General features: G+C 32.7%; 2 protein-coding genes across 5 annotated transcripts; both read left to right on the forward strand.

Moving 5' to 3' along the window:
- The first annotated feature begins 13,565 nt into the window (after window positions 1–13,565).
- LOC136776154 (zinc finger protein 862-like) lies at window positions 13,566–15,641 on the forward strand. The gene has a single exon (XM_066731530.1). It carries the CDS (start codon window positions 13,566–13,568, stop codon window positions 15,639–15,641), a length of 2,076 nt encoding a protein of 691 aa, XP_066587627.1.
- An 861-nt stretch (window positions 15,642–16,502) lies between these two features.
- Window positions 16,503–23,206, forward strand: LOC136776393 (uncharacterized). 4 transcript variants are annotated; one of them, XM_066731887.1, is made up of 8 exons: window positions 16,503–16,711; window positions 16,916–17,402; window positions 17,607–18,094; window positions 18,300–18,809; window positions 19,258–20,014; window positions 20,469–21,243; window positions 21,513–21,769; window positions 22,086–23,206. In XM_066731887.1, exon 8 carries the CDS (start codon window positions 22,216–22,218, stop codon window positions 22,867–22,869), a length of 654 nt encoding a protein of 217 aa, XP_066587984.1. In that variant the 5' UTR covers window positions 16,503–16,711; window positions 16,916–17,402; window positions 17,607–18,094; window positions 18,300–18,809; window positions 19,258–20,014; window positions 20,469–21,243; window positions 21,513–21,769; window positions 22,086–22,215; the 3' UTR covers window positions 22,870–23,206. The 4 variants fall into 4 exon arrangements, with proteins under 4 accessions (XP_066587984.1, XP_066587985.1, XP_066587987.1 ...); XM_066731888.1 differs by having other exon boundaries at window positions 21,556–21,769; XM_066731890.1 differs by lacking the exon at window positions 21,513–21,769.
- Window positions 23,207–24,304: the final 1,098 nt, after the last annotated feature.

Below are 24,304 nucleotides of genomic sequence, written 5' to 3' on the forward strand. Positions count from 1 at the left end.
TTATCAAAAAATGAACGTAAAATTGGCATTTGATGTAAGTATACACAATTTATCTTAATATTCGTAATTATGAAATATTCAATTCTGTTACAGTTATTCTCAGAGCGTTCACAAGTCTCCATGAAAATTTTAAAAGATGAGGGGATCCCAGGTCTAGCAGACTGCGATGCTACTATTGCTTTTATGAAAAGAGTAAATAATTTAATATCAGCAATGATGTCTAGAACACCAATTAACGCTCTGCGAGCACAGAATGAAGAAATGAATGTGAGTTTATAATAAAATATTTAATTTACTACATTATCAATGATATTTATTTCATATTTCAATCGCAGGCAATTAAAGATTTTTTGGAATATTTAGAAGAGTGGGAATTATTGTGTAACCGAAGTTTTAGCCCATATATTTCGATACAAACGCTGACTGGATTTAAAGTGACTCTGCAAGCGACAATAGAAATTTTTCAATATTTAAGTAAAAATCATGATTACTTGTATTTAATGACAAGTCGTTTAAATCAAGATGCATTGGAGGTTTGTTATAATAGAAAATTTTGGTTAAACGAGTTAAGAAAATTAATAAAGTACTCTTTTGTTTTTAAGAGATTCAATGGTATGATTCGAGGTGCGTGTGGAAGTAATGACCACCCTGACACAAATCAGTTCATTCAAGTTTATAAACTTTTAAGCTTGTACTCATTAATTAAGCCACCGAAAGGGTCAAATATTACTGGAGAAGAAATTTTGAATTCTTTGATAACTCCAAATACTGTCTCTTTAAATCAGAACAAAGTAGAAAATAATAATGAAATTTGGCAATCAAAGTTGAATGAATTAATTGACTCTGTCGATGAAAATAATATACTTGATCCCTTGGAAACAGCACAATGCAGTACATTTGTATTAGATAAATATATAGAAACATATATGGCAGGATATATTGCAAAAAAAGCAGCAAAATACACAAACTGTAGTGAGTGTCTCAAAACAATTATAAATAGTATACAAGAGGATGAAAATAATGATAAATATAAAATGATTACTTTATTAAGTAAAGGAAATATGATATTTCCATCTAAAAAATTGTACCATTTAGTAACTGAAATTGAAACCAGTTTCCAATTAATTGTTGGCGAAAATAACGAATTGCATGCGCAAACGTTATTTGAAGTTTTACATAATTTATCTATAAAAGAAAACTTATGTCTTTTAGGATGTCAATTGCATGATAAATCTTTTACTAAGAAAGTAATAAACTTTTATTTGGTAACAAGAGGGCACTTCTTAGCAAAAAATTTTAATAAGAAATTTAGTGAAAATAGAGAAAAAACAAAAAAGTTAAGGAAAGCTTCGAAATTATAAAAAATATCTGTTAAATAGGATCTTCCTTCAATTAATAATCCAGTCTTATTAAAGTATCAAATTGTTTCAGCTTTAAACATAATTTTAATATTATACATGTATAATTATTTCTGTGATGCTTATATGTATATTTAATGTTACTATTTTTGTAAAAAATAATGTTACTATTCTTTAAATATTTAATAAATGATGTTTAAATTTTCAATAATTTCTGTTATTTATTAATTTTAAAATAATATAAGCTATACCTAAAATATTTGAAGAAAAAACCATTTATCTCTTACAGCATAATAATTTTCGTCATTTTTTAACATATTTCTACTTTACGATGATTAATATGCAGTTTGAAGCACAAATGAAACTTTGGTGATGTACATGCAATGTTAGTTCGAATATATTATAGAAACATGTATTATTTCTTCGAATACAGTATACGGTTCCTAACGAGGCGAGCGCCATTGGTGGGGAAAATACATACTAAGATAGAGGGGTAAAATTCAGTTCAGTCCAAATGGCCAAGTTATACAGCGTTGCCAAGTGTAGTGTAATTACACTACGTAGTGTCCATATCCTATAGCGTAGTGTCCTTTCGGACACTACGCTATAAGATGTGTAGCCTTTGGGATACTACGCTATAAGATATGTAGCATTTGAGATACTACGCTATAGGATGTGCAGTATTTCGGATACTACGCTATAAGATGTGTAGTACGACACTATAATTTCTGTTAGTATATAAGTTTTCTATAATGTAGTAATAGTCTTACGAACAATACTTCGTAATACTTCTATCTTCCTCGTGTATTTTGACAGTTTATCTAGAATTGTTTGTTATTATTGAACATTGTAAAGAATATTGAAGTGAAAATTGTTCTGATAATGCATTTATATGCATATATAATTACCTAGTAAATTGAAAATTAAATAAATTTTTAAATATCGTGTTGGTCATTATTAAATAAATAATTTTATTCTTTTATTTTATCCCGAGGATGAATGATCCCTTATAATAATGCTGTAAAAAGTTTATCCTTTTTATAATTTTTAAGAATTTTAAAAAGTATGAAAATTTATTACTCTTGTATAATAAATATTTGTTTTTCTTGTTTATATGAATTTTATTGAAATTAAATGTCTTTATTTATGTGAAAATGATCGTTGTGGAGATTATAAATTTATGTAAATGTCAACTGAGTTATTTTTCCTATAAATTATTATTAAGGGGTGATACTCCTGTAAAACGTTGTTTTTTAAAGAATTTTTATTACAAGAAGAGTAAAATATTTATTGATTCGCCGTAAAGTGCATGTTAATTAATATTAAAGTTAAAAGTTGCTGATTCACCCAATGCTGATGCCAATGAATAATCCATCGTTATGGATATTTACAACTCCGCATAAAGAAATTCTAGAAGTAATTTGTAAAAACAAACCTAAGTTCAGCATAGAATTAGTGGGCTCCGGAACGATTTATTTACATAATAATTGTTTGCTAACAGCTACTGATTTTATGTTGGAAACCGTACAAACCTATAAAATAAGCAAGTGAAGGAATTATATTCCAAGCCATAAATTTTCTCTTAATACAATTGATCCCAAAAACAGCATAAATGCAGCGGACACCAACAAGATACCTCGATTCCACACTATACTAAGTAAACTCAACGAACATATAATACCCTCAGCGCCCAGCTCAAGGACCTCGAGAAGGACCTAGATAAAAAGGTCAAGGGAGAGGTCACTACCTGTTTCCTATCAATTTATTTTATACTATTCAACATTGTAAAATAACTCTACGAGGACAGAATAAATTTAGTTGTACCAATGTGATTGAATTTGCTTATCGCAGTGTAAACCCATAATAATATAGTGAAATTTAACAAAAAAAAGTCTAAAAATTACAATTTAAGGTTGTTTTGAACAGAAATGTCGTTTTTTTTTTAAACAAAAGGAGAAAAAATTTATTTATAATGGTTTTTTTAATGAAGTTTGAGGTATACTTTGCTTATTGCTGAGGCGAATAAGTTAAAAAATGTATTTGCAAAATTTCCAGTAAATTAGACAAATAATTTTTTCTTTGCATTTCACGACGCGAAAAATTAAACGTTTTGAAAAAAACGCGTTTAAAGTTTTTGGACTTAAAAGTTCTGTTTACTAACACTTTTATGAATTTCATCCTTATCAAAGTTTAATCTGTTTGCCGTACATGTACATATATGTATTGAATAATATTCAAATAGCAAATTATGTATAAAGCTTATCAGGCCACACAAGACATAAGACAAAACTGCGCACACTCGTTTTCCTATTTCATCTCAAATACGCGTTTCGAGAGTATAGCTTCCATAGCTTTGTAAATATTCTTAAATTTTTTTTTCGCTTGAGACTTTGGAAATATATTCTTCACATGCTAAAGAAACTTTTTACAATAAAAAAGTGTTAACAAACGATTTGTATATTACTCTTCCACCATAATAATAGTCATACTTCTCCAAATAAAGTATTTGTATATACAGGAATAACGAAAAGTGTGGAATGTTACATGCTGGCTCACTCTCCAGTAGCACCATATATGAGCTAGACGAAATAAAAAATAAAGCAATGATATTTGAATATCAGGTAGACATTGAACTTATTGATATAACTATATTAAAACATAGATTTTAAATAGAATATACATTAGAGTAAACATTCCTATCCTGGGTACATAGAGAGCATACCATAACTTCTCTACCTGAATTATCTCTTATACACTAATAAACCACGAACCGTCTATAAAATTTTCCCTTATTGAACATCCTTTTCCACACACCGGAAATCATATCTGCGACGCAGCAGAGCCACCCGCGAGTTTCTCTTTTTTTTTTACTATCTACGAAGCTTCGTAGATAGTAAAAAAAAAAAGAGAAACTCAAGGGTGGCTCTGCTGCGTCGCAGATGGGATTTCCGATGTGTGGAAAAGGATGTCCAAGAAGAGAAAACACGAAGACCCATCCTGTTACGTAAACATCCTGCTGTAGGATTTTTCCTTTACCTCGCCAAATCTCTCTATATGAGAAATCTTCCTGTGACGTAGAAGATCTACTTCCCACCTGAAAAACATCCTGCAGCCTTCCCCACTTCTTGCACTAAAAACTTCCTCAGCAACGCAGCGATATTCTCTAAAATGAAAATCTGATTGGTCCAGAGTGGCGAAGCTGGACCCCTTCCTTTTCTTCCTACAGAGGGTTGGTTACTTAAAAACCCTTGTCAGCCCTTAGGCGATGTATTTTTGGCTTTTTCCTTTTTGAGCTTAACTTTTACGTTTTTGCTCTCAGTGTATTATATTATTTTTTTGTTACGCACTATTAGTTCATCTATATTAGCTACATTGCTGAATTAGTTTAAATTCATTTTTGAATTTACTGATTTCTGTGGTGAAGTTTAGTGTAATTCAACAATTAACATCTGTTTCTAATGCAAATAGAAACGTTGTAGGGTTTCATCCCCAGATTAAAACGGACTCTAGCCATAAATCAGAGTATCGTAAAACCGTCCTTTTCAGGACGTAACAACTTCAAATTTTTTGTGTTAGCGGTGGATTCCGTTTTGGAATCATCAACATTAAAACAACATCGACGATTTGTAAATCCGGAAAGTCAGCAGAACTTGGAATTCATAGTCGCTACCTGAGATCTACTACTCTTTAAACTTCACTACGATTCAATATTGGAAGAAATCATCCTACACGCTGATCTCTCTTTTCTTCACTGCGTAATAACTGCTAAATCGTAAGTCTTAAAAGTACATTAAGTTAAGATACCAGTATAAATAAAATATTAATGGAAAATATTACTGTATTCAATTTATCAAGCGATTCTTAAAAATCTATAGATTCTATTTATATAATGAGCCAATTAAATATTTCTTGGAAAAACATACCAAACTTCGATGAAACTTTTTTTGGGTGTCCTTTAATAATCTGTCTAAAGAAACTTTCTGAATTGAGACCATATTTAATCAACATACCGGAAAAAAACTAATTTTATCAGCTATTAAAAAATATTCCTTACAAGTAAAAAATCAATTTCGAAATAAACAAATCAATATATAAAAAAATTCTGAGCATTATTTTAAAAATATATATTAGGTAAAACCATAAATATCAGCTCTTTTGACGAATTATTGTAATTTTAACCTTGAACTATATTAGACTCTGTAAGCACAGTCGACGAGAATATTAAAAGTTTTGCTCACAGTATAAATGATTTTGCAGAAATAAATGGTTTGAATATTCAAAATGCAATAATTGAAAAATTAATTATAGAACAAAATTTTCCCATTTTAACAACAGGTATTTGGACATATTTGAAAGAGTAATATAGGTCAATACACGATGTTGTAGTGGATGCTCAAATATTATCCGACAGGCAAAATAAACTATTAAGAACTGTTAGAATTAGACCATCTAAACGATGAGGAAAAAGTCCATGTAATTAACCTACTTAGCGAATACAATCAAACATATATCAAGAGACACATTAGTGCCTCGACGGCACAAGTATATATAAAAGTAGAAAAAATCATGGCTATACCACCGTCGTGACACTACACTCATATACAGCTAGTTAGGATGTCTCAAGTTTCAGAGCGATTTTTCTCCGCGAATATACCATTGCCATTATTTAAGTAAAGGTTGTTTTAAAATGGGTTGATTTACCAGGTAAACCTTTGCAAGCTACAAACACACACAGACATTAACGCACATACTATCCTTACTAAAGATGAAATACACTGCCGTTCAAAAGTTTAAGACCACTTGAGAAATTTGGTTCAAAATCAGTGACTTCTCTAAACCCGCATAACATCGTAATGAGGAAAGATACAATAAAATTCAAAAAACCGTTGGAAAACTGATAAAGTTCTACATACAATGGAATTAGCTAAATTCACGCAAAACGTGTACTTGTCGAATTACAATTAAAGAAAAATGCTGCTAAATTTAAAATTTTCAATTTTTCGTTACGTCAATTCAACTTATTCTAGCACTTGCAATAAGTATGATAATTATGTGAAACTTTGGAGACATAAAGTTCAAAGTTTCAGCTTTAATTTGAGCCATCAAACGTCACGATATTTATTGTATTTCCTTATTCTCATAACTTTTTTCTGAGTAATGTCGAGAAAAATTTTTAACCAAAAAGCAACTGCCTAAGAATTTGAAACAATTTCATATTGAAGAATCCGTCGGTATTAAACTCCCTATTTTACTTTTTTCATATTGCACTTTCATTAAATTAACAAAAAAACCATTAATTTTTAAATTAAATCAACAAAAGTAAAGTAATGATTAACCAAATGTAAATATTAATTCTAAGATTTACAAAGATCATATTTCTTTTAACTGAATAAAAGTGCAATATGAAACTAGTAGAAAAGGTCGTTAAATACCGTCGGATTTTTCAATCCGAAATTGTTTCAAAATCTAGGGCAGTTGCTTTTTGCTTAAAAATTTTTATCGACATTACTCAGAAAAAAGTTATAAGAATAAGGAAATACAATGAATATCGTGACGTTTGATGGTTCAAATTAAAGCTGAAATTTTGAACTTTATGTCACCAAAGTTTCACATAATTACCATACTTATTGCAAGTGCTAGAATAAGTTGAATTGACGTAACGAAAAATTAAAAATTTTATATTTAGCAGCATTTTTCTTTAATTGTAATTCGACAAGTACACGTTTTTCGTTCATTGAGCTAATTCCATTGTATGTAGAACTTTATCAGTTTTCCAACGGTTTTTTGAATTTTATCGTATCTTTCCTCATTACGGTGTTATGCAGGTTTAGAGAAGTCACTGATTTTGAACCAAATTTCTCAAGTGGTCTTAAACTTTTGAACGGCAGTGAACCTGTAAACACTAGACAATACAAATATCCTCTTACACAAAAGTACAGAAACAAGTAGCAGATCTCAATAAAATAGAAATTATCGAGTCATTTGTTTCACCTTATTATTCATCCCTATAGATAGTATTGAGAAAATTTTATTCTCAAGGAAAAAAAAAATTGGAGATGAGTTATTTATCATAGAAAATAAAATGATAAAACCATAAATATAAAAAAACTTCCAGTAAACAAAGTAAGTTTTTCCTAATAATGAAATATCGGATGAGAATGTACCTATCGAGGAAGCAAAAGGCTCAGTAATAGCCGATAGCAGACCCGACACAAATATTAACCTAGTGTATGAAACAATAATATACCTACAAATGCTATACCTTTACCCATAAAAACTAGCAGCAAAAAACCTTCTCTCATAGCACAATGAGATACTTCCTTACCCTTCAATTTTTCAAATTTCTATAACACGCAAGATATTACACTTTAGAAAAATACGACAAACAATTTAAATTCTTACATCGAAACAAACATTAATTTAGACCAATCAAAATGCAATAATAGCTCAAAGAAGACAAATAATTACGTAATCTATACTCAGGATAACTTATTAATGAGGAAAGATATAATCATATGTTTAGCAAAAACATACGGAACTTTACTTAGTAAAAATCAAAACAACATTCCCACGAAATTCATTTGAAAAATTCAACATTGGAGAAATAAAAATAGAACAAACAGAAAAATATTAAATTTGTATACTATCCATAATGGATAATGATTCAGCATATCTTATCTAGGATAATTTTGTTAAAACATTGGAAAATCTGGAAAAAAACATGTTATAACATTATTTTTTCATCGCCAGAGGCAGCTAAATTACAATCTAAAAATTACTATGATAGAAAAATAAATCCAGTACAGTTTAAATTCGGTACACAAATATATTTCATTAAATATCTTAAGTCAGGAAAAATAATTGATAATTATAAAGTGCCTCATACTATAACATAAGTATTCCTAAATTGTAAAACAACACATAGAAATAGAAATAGATAAGAACAAAAATAATTTAATTCATTAAGTTAGACTTAACGTTGCATTTAATCCTAATAACTAAGCAAAAAAATAAAAATATAATATTTTAACTGTTTCAGATAATGAAAGGGGAAGCAGCTATTTTTCTCCTTCTCGCGTCCCTCCACTTACAACTGACCAAGAGCTTCATTGCATATGATTGTGGAATGCCGTCTATTAACATTACTACCTTAGATACTCTACATATAAGGGATTGCAATAAACCAATATCTGATCCTCAAGTTACTGACACTGCCATACAATTACTGCAGATCAAAGATTTTTCTTCAATTCATGTCAAGCAGTGTAAAATAGAAATTCTGAGAACAGTATTACGATGCGGTATGTATTCACATGTATCCGCAGTCAATGAGGGATTAATAGGATATATTGAAGAAGTAGCCAAAGATGAATGCATAAAAATACATAACACTAAATCATTTTCAACTAGAAGAGCAACATTCGATCAAATTATAATAAATCAAACCATTAGTAGACCAATAACATTAGCGGGTTCTCTTGCGAGTGACGGAACTTGTGCAGGAGAATATTACTCAGATTATTACGGTTCGTGGAATAGTGTGGTCGTATTTGGACAAATCAAATTCACAATGACAGATTACCAAGCTTCGGTAAATTTGGAAAAAAATGAAATAATTCTTCGTTCGGGAATCAGATGCGGCTTTACATCGGAATCTTGCATGGACTCTGAGGGTGGAAATACCTATTGGGAAGTCAAGCAAACAAACTGTAATTCTAAATCATTCTCGATTTTATACGAGGGACCTGCAAATAAGACTATTGACAAAGAGAAGAAGGAAACGGTCTTTTCCGTTGCCAGCGATTCCGTAAGCTTCGCATTAGCCAGCCGAGGTTCGGAGAAGATATGCGGTTACCCCATTACAAAAACAGAACACCCCAAATTATTTATCATTGATGGATCTACCGAACATCATTTCTTTCATGACCTCGAATATGATCTAAAAAACTTAGATATTTTCGTGTATCTAAATTCAAAATTAATTTTTCTCGAAAGACATATGCGACATCAAATAATAAACCTGTACAATGAAGTAGCAGTGAAACATTGCGAATTAAGTAATCAGTTACTAAGAACAGAATTAAGTACTCAGGCGATTCGCCCAGCAGATTTTGCTTACTCTTTTATGAAAAAAAAGGGGTACATGTCCTACAGGGCCGGCGAAACAGTACATATTTCGAAATGTCTGCCAGTTGAGGTTACGGTCCGCGAAACAAAAGAATGCTATCAAGAATTACCAGTTTCGCGTGGAAATATTAGCCTATTTATGACACCTGTGACTCGAATCCTAGTGAACACGGCGAATAAAATTCAATGTAACAAAATAGTAGCACCAATGTATTACGTTAATGATCAATGGATAAAATTATCACCCGAAATTCATAGAGTAATTCCTCCTGAAGTAATTGCATCAAACCTAAATATAAACTGGACTTATGAAGCTCCTATTAACCTCGCATCAGGTGGTATATACTCAGATAAAGATATAAAGCAATTAAAAGAAGTTATTATGTTCCCACTTGAGAAGCCAACTGTATTGAACACAATTGCTAGAGAAGCCACGGGTCATTACTCTCAAAATCACGGGTTACAATTAAATACATTATTAGATAAAGAAGCTCTACAGAGTACGATCAAAGAAACGTGGAACAAAATATTTAACGTTTTTGAGAAAATCGGAAATTTAAGTGCTATTGTCATGGGTATTTGGATGGTAGGAAAAATAATAAAATTCATAATCGATACGTTAATTCATGGATACGCACTCCATGCTGTTTACGGCTGGAGTCTATATTTAGTTGGCGCCGTTTGGGATTCGATAACTAATCTCTTACTTCACCTTAGACGAGGAATCAGAGTCATAAGTTACAACAACAATTCAAACATAGAAGCTATAACACAAAACAACGAACTACACACCTCACCTACACTAACCACGCTAAGTATAAGTAACGAGAAAAATTCTAACGAGGGAACTTCCAAAGAAGGGTCTGCAAAGGAAGGTTCTTCTAAGGAAGAATATCATAATGAAGGAATTTCCAAGGAAACATTTTTAAAGGAAGGCACAAAATCTCAATTATATCCTTCATTGTAAATATTTATTACCATTTACACATACAACAAATACACACTTAATTAAAGATAATCACATATTAATCTATGAAAATTAATAACTTCCTCTCTTTCCAACCATAACTCTTCATCTCTTCCATTATAAAATTGAGGGTTCCAATCGATTAAATGTCCACTTTGTAACCACCGTATGCCGAAAAAGTCAAAATCCAGTTGAAAGCAATCATATCCTACTGAACATTGTTTCTCCCAATTTTCCTGCTCCTGCTTCCTTTCGGATCTTACTCGCTGCATGTAGGTCTTATAATTTAAATCTATTGTGACAACTGCGAATTTAAATACACGAATACATAAGATATACATACATACCCGACAAAACAAGGAAAGAACACAATGATAACAATAATAATATTTTTTTATTTACCTCGCTTGAAAAAGGGCCCATTGTATCCGTTTCTTTTCATTTTCTGCATGCTCGCATTTAATTTCTGTATGTCCATGGAATAAGCCATTTCTCGTTTCTTTTTTCACTTTGTAAAAAATTCAATACGACACAAAGCAAGTACTACACGTTTCGAATATTCATAGAAACTAAGACCATACCGACACTTTCAACCCGTTTTATACCAACCATCCCTACCATAAATAAGCAGGTAAAACAACCCTATCTCTTTCAAACCATGCGAATAGGGAAATACATTTTCAATATATACCGAATTCCGAAAAATAGCAATAATTAGCATTTAATATAAAAATATTTAACCATTAAAATAATCATAATAATAATAAAAAATTTGTTATATTCATAAGCATAATATTAATTATATAATAATTGTAAAATTGAAAAACAACATAGAAATAAAAATAGATAAAACCCAAAAGAAGTCATTTCATTGTAATAGAGCTAAATTAGCATTTAATCATAATAACTAAACAAAGAAATAAAAATATAATATTATAATTATTTCAGATAATGAAAGCAAAAACAGTTATTTTCCTCCTTCTCGCTTTCCTCACTTTTAACGTATTAAAAATAAACATTAGTATATATTATGTATTTAAAAATTTTTATTTAAAAGTAATTAATTTTTTAACGGATATTCTTGTACCTCTAGATAGGCTATTATTATTTAAACAATAACATAAAATTTATTGATCGACCAAAATTTATTGTTAAAAAAAGCGAAACTATTATATTTCTGGTTTGCTATTAGTCATCTCGCTTTAATAAGTATTACTTTTATAACCGCCCTGGATTTCTTATGAAAATTAAAATTCTATGAGTTAATATATTTAGTTATATAATTATTGTATACGGCAAGATAAATTTCTTTTCGATTTGTTTCTTATTATTATTTTTAATTGGATGCAAGCTGGTATTCATTGCAAATTGTAATCTTAACAAGTGCAATTTTTATGAAAATTTATATTGTAATATGCCCTGGCTTCTACCTTCGGACATGTCTACATGTATAACTTTTGACAGCTAGAAATGTGAACAGCGTATACCGCTTTTTGATAATGCATTCGTATACAAAAAATTGTAAATACGAATGCTCGACTACAAATAGGAATTAGTCGTTCCCCTTGTGATTTTCAGACTAGTAACACAATATAATTTGCGAATTTTTACTTAATTTAGGAGACCTGCACTACTTTCGACAATACATGTGAAACATATGTGAAAGAATATGAATATCAATGTAAAATGTATTAAATATTAATTTGAAACAAAACAATTTCATTTATAAGTGAGTTACATGTATTTCTTAATGATTTTCATTAGCTTTCCAAAGGTACAAATGAGGTTTGTACCTTTGGACATCTGTAAATTTGATTACATTTTATTACATTTTTCAATCAATCCAACACATCTAAATTTTCATTATATATTTTCAAAGATAAATAGGCAATGTATGCAACAAAAAAATAAAATAGTCCAAATAATTATTTGACACTGAATTATAGCAAATTGAACAAAACTGTCCAGAGGTACAAAGATTTCACCTATTAATAGTTTCCATAAAACCCTCAGTGATCATTTTACCTCTAGGGATTATTTAGACTCACTCTCCCCTAACTATTAAAACTTAAATTTAAAATGGAATATACATAAGAGTAAACATTCCTATCCTGGGTGCAAAGAGGGCATCCCTATACCTTCTCTATCTGCATTATCGCTTATAGAGCAATAAACCAAGAAATGTCTACAGAATTTACCCTTTTTGAGACGTTTCTTTTTACATACGGGGAAATCCATCTGCGGTGCAAATGAGCCACCCGGGAGTTTATCTTTTTTTATGACTATCTACGAAAACCCATCCTGCGATGTAAACATCCTGTCATCGCCAACTTTGTTTCTAGGATAAATCTTCCTGTGACGTAAAAGAGGTACTTCCCGTCCAGAAAAAATATCCTTAACCATCCCTACTCCGTGTACCAACAATTTCCTCAGCAAAGGAACAACATTCGCTAAACTGAAGATCTGATTGGTCCACAGGGTGGACGATGGACCCCTTCCTTTTCTTCTCAAGGAGGGATAATTCATTAAAAGCCCTCGTTAGCCCTTAGACAATGTCTTTTTGGCTGTTTCGTCTTTGGTCTTGGTTTTTAAGTTTTTGCTCTAAGCGAATCAGCGAAAATCGATAATTAGTTTAAATTCATTTCTTAATTTACTGATTATTTTGGTGAAGTTTAGTGTAATTGTGTGAAAACATTTTTAAAAATAGTAAAAGTGATAAATAAAGCAAAATATAAGCTTTAAATTAAACTACATCATTCAACTACCATATTCTTTCCAATTACGCTTAGTGACACAGACGGTATCCCGAATATACAAATCATCGATAATAAAAATCTCTTTGTAATCCAAAGAAATACGGTTTATGGTTTAATCCCCAGATTAAAACGAACTGTAGCGGTAAAGCAAAGTATCGTAAAACCGTCCTTTGTTCGAATTAAATAAGTGTTCGATAAGTGGATTATCAATAACATCGGTGAAATACATTTGAAGCATATATCAGAAAAATAGGGGTAAGTTTGTTACATAAAATCTCTTTTCGTCGCTTCTACTAACATTCTTTATTTTTTAAATTTGTAACAATTTCGTTGATATTTCTTTAAAGGATTTTGATAATGGAAGGCGAGCAAGAATTTTCAGTAAATGCCCTGTCTGAAAGCAGGGGTCAAACGTATCGAAAGGTTTGGGAAACGGATCCTGCTTTGAAAGATTGGGTTCAGCCTCACGCTTCCAACAAGAAAGCATTATGCTCCATGTGCGAATCTTCCATTTCGGCGCACTATCATACATTACGAAAACACGCTCGAAGTAAAAAACATTTGGATTTGATGAGGCGTACAAGTAGCTCAAATAGTTTGGACACCGTGGAAACTGCTTTAGAAATTCAAAAAAAAGTAACAAGAATCGAATTAATTTTGACAGGATTCTTTGCAGAACATAACATAGCGTATCGTATAGTAGATCATCTAATACCTCTATTAAAACATTGTTTTCAGGATGTAGATGTTTGCAAAATGTTACGTTTGGGAAGAACAAAATTAACCGCTATGACAGGTGTAATAGCATCTTCGTATAATAATAAATTATGTATTACTTTACAAAAACGCAAATTCAGTATAATGACAGACGAAAGTACAGACGTCTCCAATATTAAAGTAATTTGCATTATTGTTAGATTTTTCGATGCAGAAATACAACGTATTCGTTGCGCTTTATGGGATTTAATAGAAATTTATAGAGATGAAGATAGCAATGAAACAGCAGAAAATTTATATAACAATATTATTAATTCATTCACTGTTTGCAACATTCCTTTAGAAAATATAACCGGATTTGGTTCAGACGGATGCAATAGTATGATGGGTTCACATAATTCAGTAGCGTCTAGATTTAGAAATGATTGTCCTAATATTACTATTTTGAAGTGCATATGTCATACTGCACATTTATGTGCGAATTATGCTTGTAAAACATTACCACGTGAATGTGAAGATTTAGGGCGCAATATTTATAATTTTTTTAAACTTAGTAGTAAGCGGCAACATCAATTTAAGGAATTTCAAATTTTGTTGGATGCTGAAGTGCATAAAATGTTATATAGTGCTCAAACGCGATGGCTTTCATTAAAAGCAGTTGTAGATCGAATTTTAGAGCAATGGGAGCCTCTTCAAATGTATTTCACACAGTTGTGGGAAGAACAGCATTTACCAGCAGCAGAGATAATTTACTCATCCATAACTCATCCATTCGTGAAATGTTATTATTTGTTCTTAGAATGGGTATTACCAAAATTTACAAAATTTAATTTACTATTTCAGGCTGAAAAAGTTATTATTCCATTACTTTACAATCAAGCAGCAGAATTATTTAAAGATATTCTAATTTGTTATATGGACAATAGCTATGTTCTCAACACGAATGTGAAGGACATAGATCCTGATAACGAGATTCATTTTCTACCAATAAATGAAATTTATTTAGGTTTAAAGGTAAATACTGAATTGCAGAAACCCGAGATAATACAACAAGCGGATCATGTAGAGAATTTTCGTATGAATACGTTTAATTTTTTGAAAGAAGCAAGCAAAGAGTTACAAAAACGTTTTGATTTTAATGATTTACGTTTGAGAGAATTGGAATGTTTTATTCCTCACAACGCTATTGATCGCCAATTTCATGTAACTGTACCAACATTAACTTCTATTTTTGAAATGTTTCCTCGTAATTTAGATTCTTCCTCTTTCACCAGTCAATCAGTAGATGATGAATGGCGTCTACTAGGTTTCGCACAGCTACCACTCAACATTACAAATGAAAAGTTAATAGATGTTTTTTGGGTTAAATTATTAAATTATGAAGATGTTATGGGCCTACAAAAGTACAAGAGTTTATCTCAATTTGTTTTAAACTTGCTTTGCTTACCTCATTCAAACGCTGAGTGCGAACGACTTTTTAGTAAAGTTAATTTAACGAAAACGAAAAACAGGAACAAAATGAAGACAACTACATTAAAAAATAATTTGACTGCGTGGGAATGTGTTAAGAATAATGGTACTTGTAAATTGTTTGAACCATCCGCAGATATGATAGATCATTGCAATCAAAGCATGTACAATTTTAATACATCAAATACAGATCATGAAAATGAAGGTGTTTCCGATGAAGATTCAGAATACTTTATGCCGATGTAACGCCCGTTTCTCGAAATTGCGTAATTTACTGATATTTCAATTATTATCTTAAATTTAAGAAGAATATATAAATTTGTAACTTAATCTATAGTTTTTATTTGAATATTCGATATTTGAAAATTCTTTGAATTTGTAAAAAAGTTATATGCTTTTAAATAAATAATGTTTATTCTTACTATGTTTTTCTTCTTTTCATTTTCATTGCATAAAAATAGTGTTTTATTTATAAATATATAAAAACAAGTAGCTAGATTTCATACAAAAATTATTAATATTATGAAGTACTGTTGAAAATTTAATCAAGATCGGTTGAATAATTTTTAAATGAGAGCTTATGTTACTTCCTAAACTTTGAAAAATATGCATCACATTATTATTTTATTGAGTTTCTGTTATATGCATCATCATATTAATGACGAAAATTGCAGCTAATACAGCCAACGAAGCTAGTCAAAACGCCAAAGACCGATCCTGTGAAAATGGAATTTCAGCTTATCAAAGTCTTAGTAAAGATCAATTTTTCTCGATTGAACCTTCCATACAAGACATTACTCTTCATCCTAATTAATTAATAATATGATTTTATGTGTACTCAGTTAATTGGCATACGATTTTCGGCATAAATTCTCAGTTTTGCAGGCACAGTAATCGAAATCTTTTACTTTGCAAGTGACTTTTCATGATTGGTCAACGTCCTTCCAAATTGACCAATCATATTTAGTCATTCATTCTCGAACGCATCTTAGATATACTTCCAGTTCAAACTACAGTTTGAAGTCTAGACACTTGCTATACCACGTAGAGTAGTATATTTTGTTCTCGCCACTTACTATGCAGCGTAGTGTAATTCAAAATGGCGGACTTGGCAACGCTGAAGTTATACCTCCTGGGCTCGACACTCCATGTGAGTGATAGAGACTATTTTTTTTTATTTTGAGGTGATTCTAAGTTTGATAACCTCTAACGATACTAGTTGTGTTAATGTACTTTTGTAAATAGTTTTCTTATCCTTGAATTAACTGATATACGACATCACTGAAGAAATACATCTTTCTTCTCGATTCATAAAGGTAAATCTTGTTTTCTCTTCCCCTAATTTGACAGGAAAAAATATTAATAACCTCTCTGAGCAAAAGAACTCCCTTTGATTAAATTCTATATATACTCTCCTCTATCAACATTTTGCACATTTCTAAATTATCCTCCCATTTTATACTTTACACGCCCCTATACACCTTAGCTCTTCACCATGCTTATTTCGCCTCTTTTTACAGCTTTCATGCATATCTCAACTTGGTTAATAACAGGACCATACTTCTGCGCTCACATACTAGCCTCTCACAACCTACTTGGAGCTCTGAATACAACTCTCGACTGCCTAGTCTTCCTATAAAGGGACTCTCCAACTACCTGCAATGGTCACCAATGGTACCGTCTCAAATGGGCATAGCAATTGGAAGTCAACCTAGACTTCTCAATTTAAACTCAGTGGACCATAGTGCGTGCCTTGCAGGAGTCGTCCTCCTTGTGAATTAGAGCTCTAAAATGCCAATCTGCAATCGATCATAATCTGGATACTTGAGTTTGAACTTTGTGGGTGTTACTGAGTGATAGAGACTATTTTGTGGTGATTCTAAGTTTTGATAACCTATGACGATACTAGTTGTGTTGATGTTACTTTTGTAAATAGTTCTCTTATCTTTTAATTAACTGATATACGACATCACTGGAGAAATACATCTTTCTTCTCTGTATATAAAGGTAAATCTTGTTTTTTCTTCCCCTAATTTGACAGGAAAAAATATTAATAACCTCTCTGAGCAAAAGAACTCCCTTTGATTAAATTCTATATATACTCTCCTCTATCAGCATCTTGCACTTTTCTAAACTATCCTCCCATTTTATACTTTACACACCCCTAAACACCTTAGCTCTTCACCATGCTTATTTCACCTCTTTTTTCAGCTTTCATGCAAATCTCAACTCGGTTAATAACAGGACCATACTTCTGCGCTCTCATACTAGCCTCTCACAACCTACTTGGAGCTCTGAATACAACTCTCGACTACCTAGTCTACCTATAAAGGGACTCTCCAACTACCTGCAATGGTCACCAATGGTACCGTCTCAAATGGGCACAGCAATTAGAAGTCAACCTAGACTTCTCAATTTAAACTCAGTAGACCATAGTGCGTGCCTTGCAGGAGTAGCCCTCCTTGTGAATTCGAGCTCTAAAATGCCAATCTGCAATCGATTATAATCTGGATGCTTGAGTTTGAACTTTATGTGGGAGTTACTGAGTGATAGAGACTGTTTTGTGGTGATTCTAACCTTGATAACCTATGACGATACTATTTGTGTTGATGTTACTTCTGTAAATAGTTTTCTTATCTTTGAATTAACTGATATACGACATCACTGGAGAAATACATCTTTCTTCTCTATATATAAAGGTAAATCTTGTTTTCTCTTCCCCTAATTTGACAGGAAAAAATATTAATAATCTCTTTGAGCAAAAGAACTCCCTTTGATTAAATTCTATACATACTCTCCTCTATCAGTATCTTGCACATTTCTAAATTACCCTCCCATTTCATACTTTACACATCCCTAAACATTTTAACTCTTTACCATGCTTATTTCACCTCTTTTTCACAGCTTTCTTACAAATCTCAGCTTCGTTTTCGGACCATCCTTTACTAATAACAGGACCATACTTCTGTGCTCTCATATCAGCCTCTCATAACCTACTTGGAGCTCTGAATACAACTCTCGACTGCCTAGTCTACCTATAAACGGACTCTCCAACTACCTGCAATGGTCACCAATGGTACCGTCTCAAATGGGCATAGCAATTGGAAGTCAACCTAGACTTCTCAATTTAAACTCAGTGGACCATAGTGCCTGCCTTGCAGGAGTCGCCCTCCTTGTGAATTAGAGCTCTGGAAAGTCAACTACATTTGGCTATTATTATAATAAATGAGTCAGACTCCACATAGGCTTTACTTAAAAGTTGAGACCATTCAATAGTGATTAAGCCTGATAACCTCTAACTATGCTGAGAGTGTTGATGTGGTTCTGTAAATGGTTCTCTGATCCTTGGACTAATTGGACTTATTGGCATATGGTATCACCAGGGTAATACATTGTTCTTCTTAACTCACAAAGGTAAATTTTGGCCTACGCTCTCTTTAAATGACATAGAAAAGACTTAATAATTGCTATATTTAAAAAAGGGACCCCTTTTGATTAAAATTCTACACGCACACTCCTCTATCTGTATCTATTTTACTCTTGCTTTCCTAAACTTTAGATTTTAATTCACTAATTTTGCTATACAATCAAAAATGTCAATTTACAACTCTTTATACTGTTTTAATGCTTTACTGATTTTAATTCAAAAAAAAAAAAAAAAAAAAAAGAAAAAACTCTCTACATAACACCTCTGTTAACTCTCCATACACCTATTCATACTAAGGTTAATTTCCTAACATCATAGACTTTTTCGCTGATCTACCTTACTGAAACCGGGCCGACCTCTCACTTAATCGTCGTTTTAAACCCCTCCTCCCTTTAACTAATCCACTCTTGTACTCATTCTGTTCCTTTTTCACAGCTTCTACAATAACGGTCTTACTGATTAGCCTCTTTTAGGGATACTAAAAGATGTGCTTAATCTAAGTTAGCCTCCAACCATTGTCTGACCGACCAATACGCTACTTTTGGGAACTGGAAACCTCTCTTCTGCCACTTTGCATCCTACAACCCCATAATACAACGGGGAAACATAATGCTGCGATTCTCAGATCCTCTTTAAGCATGGCTCTAGAATTCTACATCTACTTCACGTTTCTTAGAGCATCCAGGATAATCTCAGCTTGGTTCTTGGGTCACCTTCAATTAATAAAAGGACCATATTTATTCTAACCTTCCAAGTTCTCTTATCAATCTCTTACGGTCTATATGGAGCTCTAAATACAACTCTCTGACTGCCTAGTCTACCTATTAAGGGATTCTCCAACTACCTACAATGGACACCAGTGGTACCGTCTTAAATGAGCATCGCAATTGGAAGTCAACCTAGACTTCTCAATTTTAAACTCAGTGGACCATAGTGCGTGCCTTGCAGGAGTCGCTCTCCTTGTGAATTCTAGCTCTGGAACGTCAACTACATTTGGCTACTACTTAAATATATGAGTCAGACTCCACATAAGTTTTACTTGAAGGTTTAGTCCATCCAATAGTGATTAAGCTTCATAACCTTTAATTACGCTGAGAGTGTTGATATGGTTTTATAAATGGTTCTCTGATCCCTGGATCAATTGGCATTCAGTATCATCGGGGTAATACATTGTTCTTCTTAACTCACAAAGGTAAATTTTGGCTCCTGCTCTCTTTAATTGACATAGAAAAGGATTAATAATTGCTATATTTAAACAAGGAACCCCCTCTGATTAAATTCTGCACACACACTCCTCTATCTATATCTATTTTACTCTTACTTTCTTAAACTTTAGATCTTAACTCATTAATTTTGCTAAATAATCAAAAATGTCGATTAACAACTCTTTATATACTGTTTTTTAATGTTTTATTGATCTTAATTCAAATAAAAAAAAAAAATAAATAAAAAAAAATAAAAGAAGCTCCCAATCTAACACCTCTGTTAATTCTTCACACACTTACTCACACCAAAGTTAATTTCCCAACATTACAGACTCTTCTGTGATCTACCGTACTGAAACCTTGCCGACCTCTCACTAATTCGTCGTTTAAACCCCTCCTCTCTTTAACTACTCTGGTACTCATTCTGTTCTTTTTTCACAGCTTGTACAATAATGGTTTTACTGATTAGCCTCTTTTAGGGATACTAAAAGATGTGCTTAATCTAAGTTAGCCTCTAACCATTGTTTGATCGACCAATACGCTACTTATGGGAACTGGAAACCTCTCTTCTGCCACTTTGCATCCTACAACCCCCTAATACAACGGGGAAACATAATGCTGCGATTCTCAGATCCTCTTTAAGCATGGCTCTAGAATTCTACATCTACTTCACGTTTCTTAGAGCATCCAGGATAATCTCAGCTTGGTTCCTGGGTCACCTTCAATTAATAAAAGGACCATATTTATTCTAACCTTCAAAGCTCTTTTATCAATCTCTCACGGTCTATCTTGAGCTCTAAATACAACTCTCTGACTGCTTAGTCTACCTATTAAGGGATTCTCCAACCACCTGCAATGGTCACCAATGGTACCGTCTTAAATGGGCATTGCGATTGGAAGTCACCCTAGGCTTCTCAATTTTAAACTCAGTGGGCCATAGTGCGTGCCTTGCAGGAATTGCCCTTTCTGTGAATTTAAGCTCCAGAACAACAACCTCACCTGGCTACACTTTGAATACATGAGTCAGACTCCAACCATTAGTCTACTACACGTGTTTTTACTTAATGGCTGAGACTATTTTATTATGACTTTGAGTCTGATAATCTTTGATAATACTGGATGTGCTGATATGGCTCTGTGAATGGTCTCTTGATCCTTAATTAACTTGGTACAATGTATCACAGGAGTAATACATCTTTCTTCTCGATTTATAAAGGTAATTTGTTTTGTTTATTTTGTCTTCTGCTCCCCCCTCTTTAACTTGACAGAGGAAAAAGCTTAATCACTGTCATGCTTGAACAAGGAACTCCCTTCCACTAAAGATTACTACTCGCACACTCCCTCATTTGTAATTTTAAACTTTATCATACTAATCTCTACAAGATAGCTCGTTAAATTCTTCTCTTATTCCACCTAATCTTTGCTTAAACCCCTCCTCTCTTTAACTAAACTTTTTCACGTACTCATTCTACCTCTTCTTCACAGCTTTTGAATCCATGGCTTACTATTTGGACTGGCTTTCTTTTAGGGATACTAAAAGATAAGTTTTGATCTACATTAGTCTCCCAATTGATCTCTTGATACATCCTTACCTGATGACAGAGGGATTATACTACAATTTTAAGACTCAGGGAATTTGTGGACTCTGAACTCACATTGGTCCATACAAACCCTCGAAATACAATATTGTTCTACTTTACGAGATTTAAACTTATAAGCAATCACCGGCACATTCTATTAAGGTAAACACTTAACCTAATTTTATTTATTTTATCATTATGAATTTGTATGCTTGCCACTTACTTATGCACCCCCCCCCTATTCTTTGTCTCTTTAACTTATACTCTGTGTGACATAATCCACACTTACCCCTTTATCATATAAATCGTCAAAGACACCTTGCTAAGCCTACTAGTTGCTGTTACAAAACTTAGTCTATTTCTTGCATTAAGTACATAAATAAACAATAATAGTAGTCCTAATTATAATTCAATTTATTTTTTATTACTTAATCTATCAACCTCTGCAAATATCTTTTTCTTTAAACTCGTGTTTCAGAATATCAATCCACTCTTTAACTTAGGAGCGGAAATTACGTCGTTCATCTACCTCCGGGTTTATCAAATAACTTGCGCTAAAACTTGTATATAAAATTCTCCTTGAATTTCATAAAACACGTGATAGGAAAATGAGCAGCAATAATACCCCCCTAAACAATCATTTGTTAAAATTAGCGGGCAATGTTCTCAATAAAAGGAATAAGAGGAATGGTAAGAGGAGGAGGAGATATAATAAATTGAATGTTTCCATTTCAAATGCTACTACCAAAAACCCCCCTATTGCTTCCTCTGATCCTACTGTTGCTGGACCCTCTAACAGACCTGAGACAAATAATCTTCTCACTGACTCTGTTGACGAGAATCTGGAATCTTCTGACACGGCGGCAGATCTTCAACGAAAACTAGTAATACCCTCAACCTCCTTAAAACCTTCTCAGCCATCTAATCAGGCTACCTCACTGATCGTACACAGTGAACTGAAGGAGAACATCATGGAAGACAAGGAAGAAAAAGGGGACTCACCCAGGACCCCTCCTGGACATTCTATTAGCCCCCCAGTCGAATTAATTATAAAACGGTCGTCTCTTAATTTTATTAAAACGCTCGACACGAGTATAACAAAAGGGGAAAGTAAGAATGAAGGAAACAAGGAGGATGAAACTTTAAATAATTCACCTCATACTAATACTCCTCCTCTTACCATTAATAAACCTTCCTCCCAGGATAACTTACCAACTGGTAATTACTATAACTTGCTTCATTCTCTTATCACCAGTAGATAACCCCATCTCTCCATATTTTAAACCACACACACGCTTTCCAGATACCAGTCGGTCGCAGACTTTGTCCTGCATTACCGACACCACCCCTACTTTACCTAGGGACCACTCTGCCAGTGATGGTAGAACTGAGTCGGTCGATATTAGCGCGTTATCCACTGACTTAAATGATAATACCATAAGAGAGGCACAACCCACTGATAGCTCTATTTACCAACCACGAAGGTCTGAGGATACAATCAATTCTGAAGACACGAGTCCTTCACAATTGAACCAAATACAGACCTTTCATAGAAAACTGTTCTCTATTAAGAAAAGGATCTTTCCCCTGCTAGACGACACCAAAATCTCCACCTACTATGACTACTATCGGCCAGTCATTAAAGTTTATAACAATATCTTTGGCCACTGCCCCCTCGATACATTGAGGAAATTTAACTTTGAATGTGTTGAATCCTTCAGGCAGACGATAAACTATGTTACAATTAAACTCATTCCCAAAGGAGCCTACCTTCTGCCCTTTAACTTGACTACCTGGTCCATTGTGGCCTGCACACCACCAGCCAACGTAGTGATACACTCTTTATTAAACTCCAACTTTATAAATATCTCCGGCCCACTTCTTAGGAAATTTTCCAGGAACAACATTGATGATATGCTTACATACTGGCAGTCTATTTGGCTTCACACCTCCTCCATAGAAGCAAATGATCCACAAATTTCACATCTTTACGCTCTCATACCAAATTTAAATAACTGGTTCTATAGACCTCACGGCCTCCTTACTCCTGGCATCTGTCTCTTTCTGTTATCACCATTTCCACCTGTCAGAACCTGTTATTGTAAAAACTCTACACTAAGACCAACCTGGGAGCATATCATCTTTGTCTGCCCTAAATGGAAACACTTTAACTTCGCCTCTTTATCTCCCAATAGCCTACATCTTTTAATGACATCTATTCTAAAATCGGAGGAATCCTGGCTCCTTTTGGATACATTTTTGCAACAAGTATTTTCCCTCTTTTAACATGGTTACATGGTTTGTTCCTATGCCTGAAGGAATCTAAAAAATCTATATCCTTAAATGTTTTTAATGCGACTTTGTTTACTTCTATAAATAATTTTGTTACTTGTTACACCTTTTGAGCGGACTCCTAATTTTGACTATTAGAGACTCAATATGACAAACAGCCTGAAATTTATCATTACTCCCAACATCAACCAAGATCAGGCTCCTATACAGAGTACCCCTTCAACCAATAGTCTCACTTCTGATCTCTGCCCTAATGTTGAACTGTTGAACTACAATGCAAATCGCTCTAATAATGTCAGAATTCGCAGTCTGCTCAAAAAGAAAAGTTCCACTGGTTCTAATAAAAATCTATTTAACCCACTATTCGAATTAGCTAATATTCTTACTGATCCAATACTAAACCAG

Source organism: Prorops nasuta, unplaced genomic scaffold (genome assembly GCF_024137725.1).
Source record: "Prorops nasuta isolate Cenicafe-Biocafe unplaced genomic scaffold, Cenicafe_Pnas_1.2 PNAS00009, whole genome shotgun sequence".
Lineage (NCBI taxonomy): Eukaryota > Metazoa > Arthropoda > Insecta > Hymenoptera > Bethylidae > Prorops > Prorops nasuta.

Bases quoted from the DNA above. Each gene is read 5' to 3' on its own strand.
- LOC136776154 (XM_066731530.1), top strand. From the start codon at position 13,566: ATGGAAGGCGAGCAAGAATTTTCAGTAAATGCCCTGTCTGAAAGCAGG.
- LOC136776393 (XM_066731887.1), top strand. From the start codon at position 22,216: ATGAGCAGCAATAATACCCCCCTAAACAATCATTTGTTAAAATTAGCG.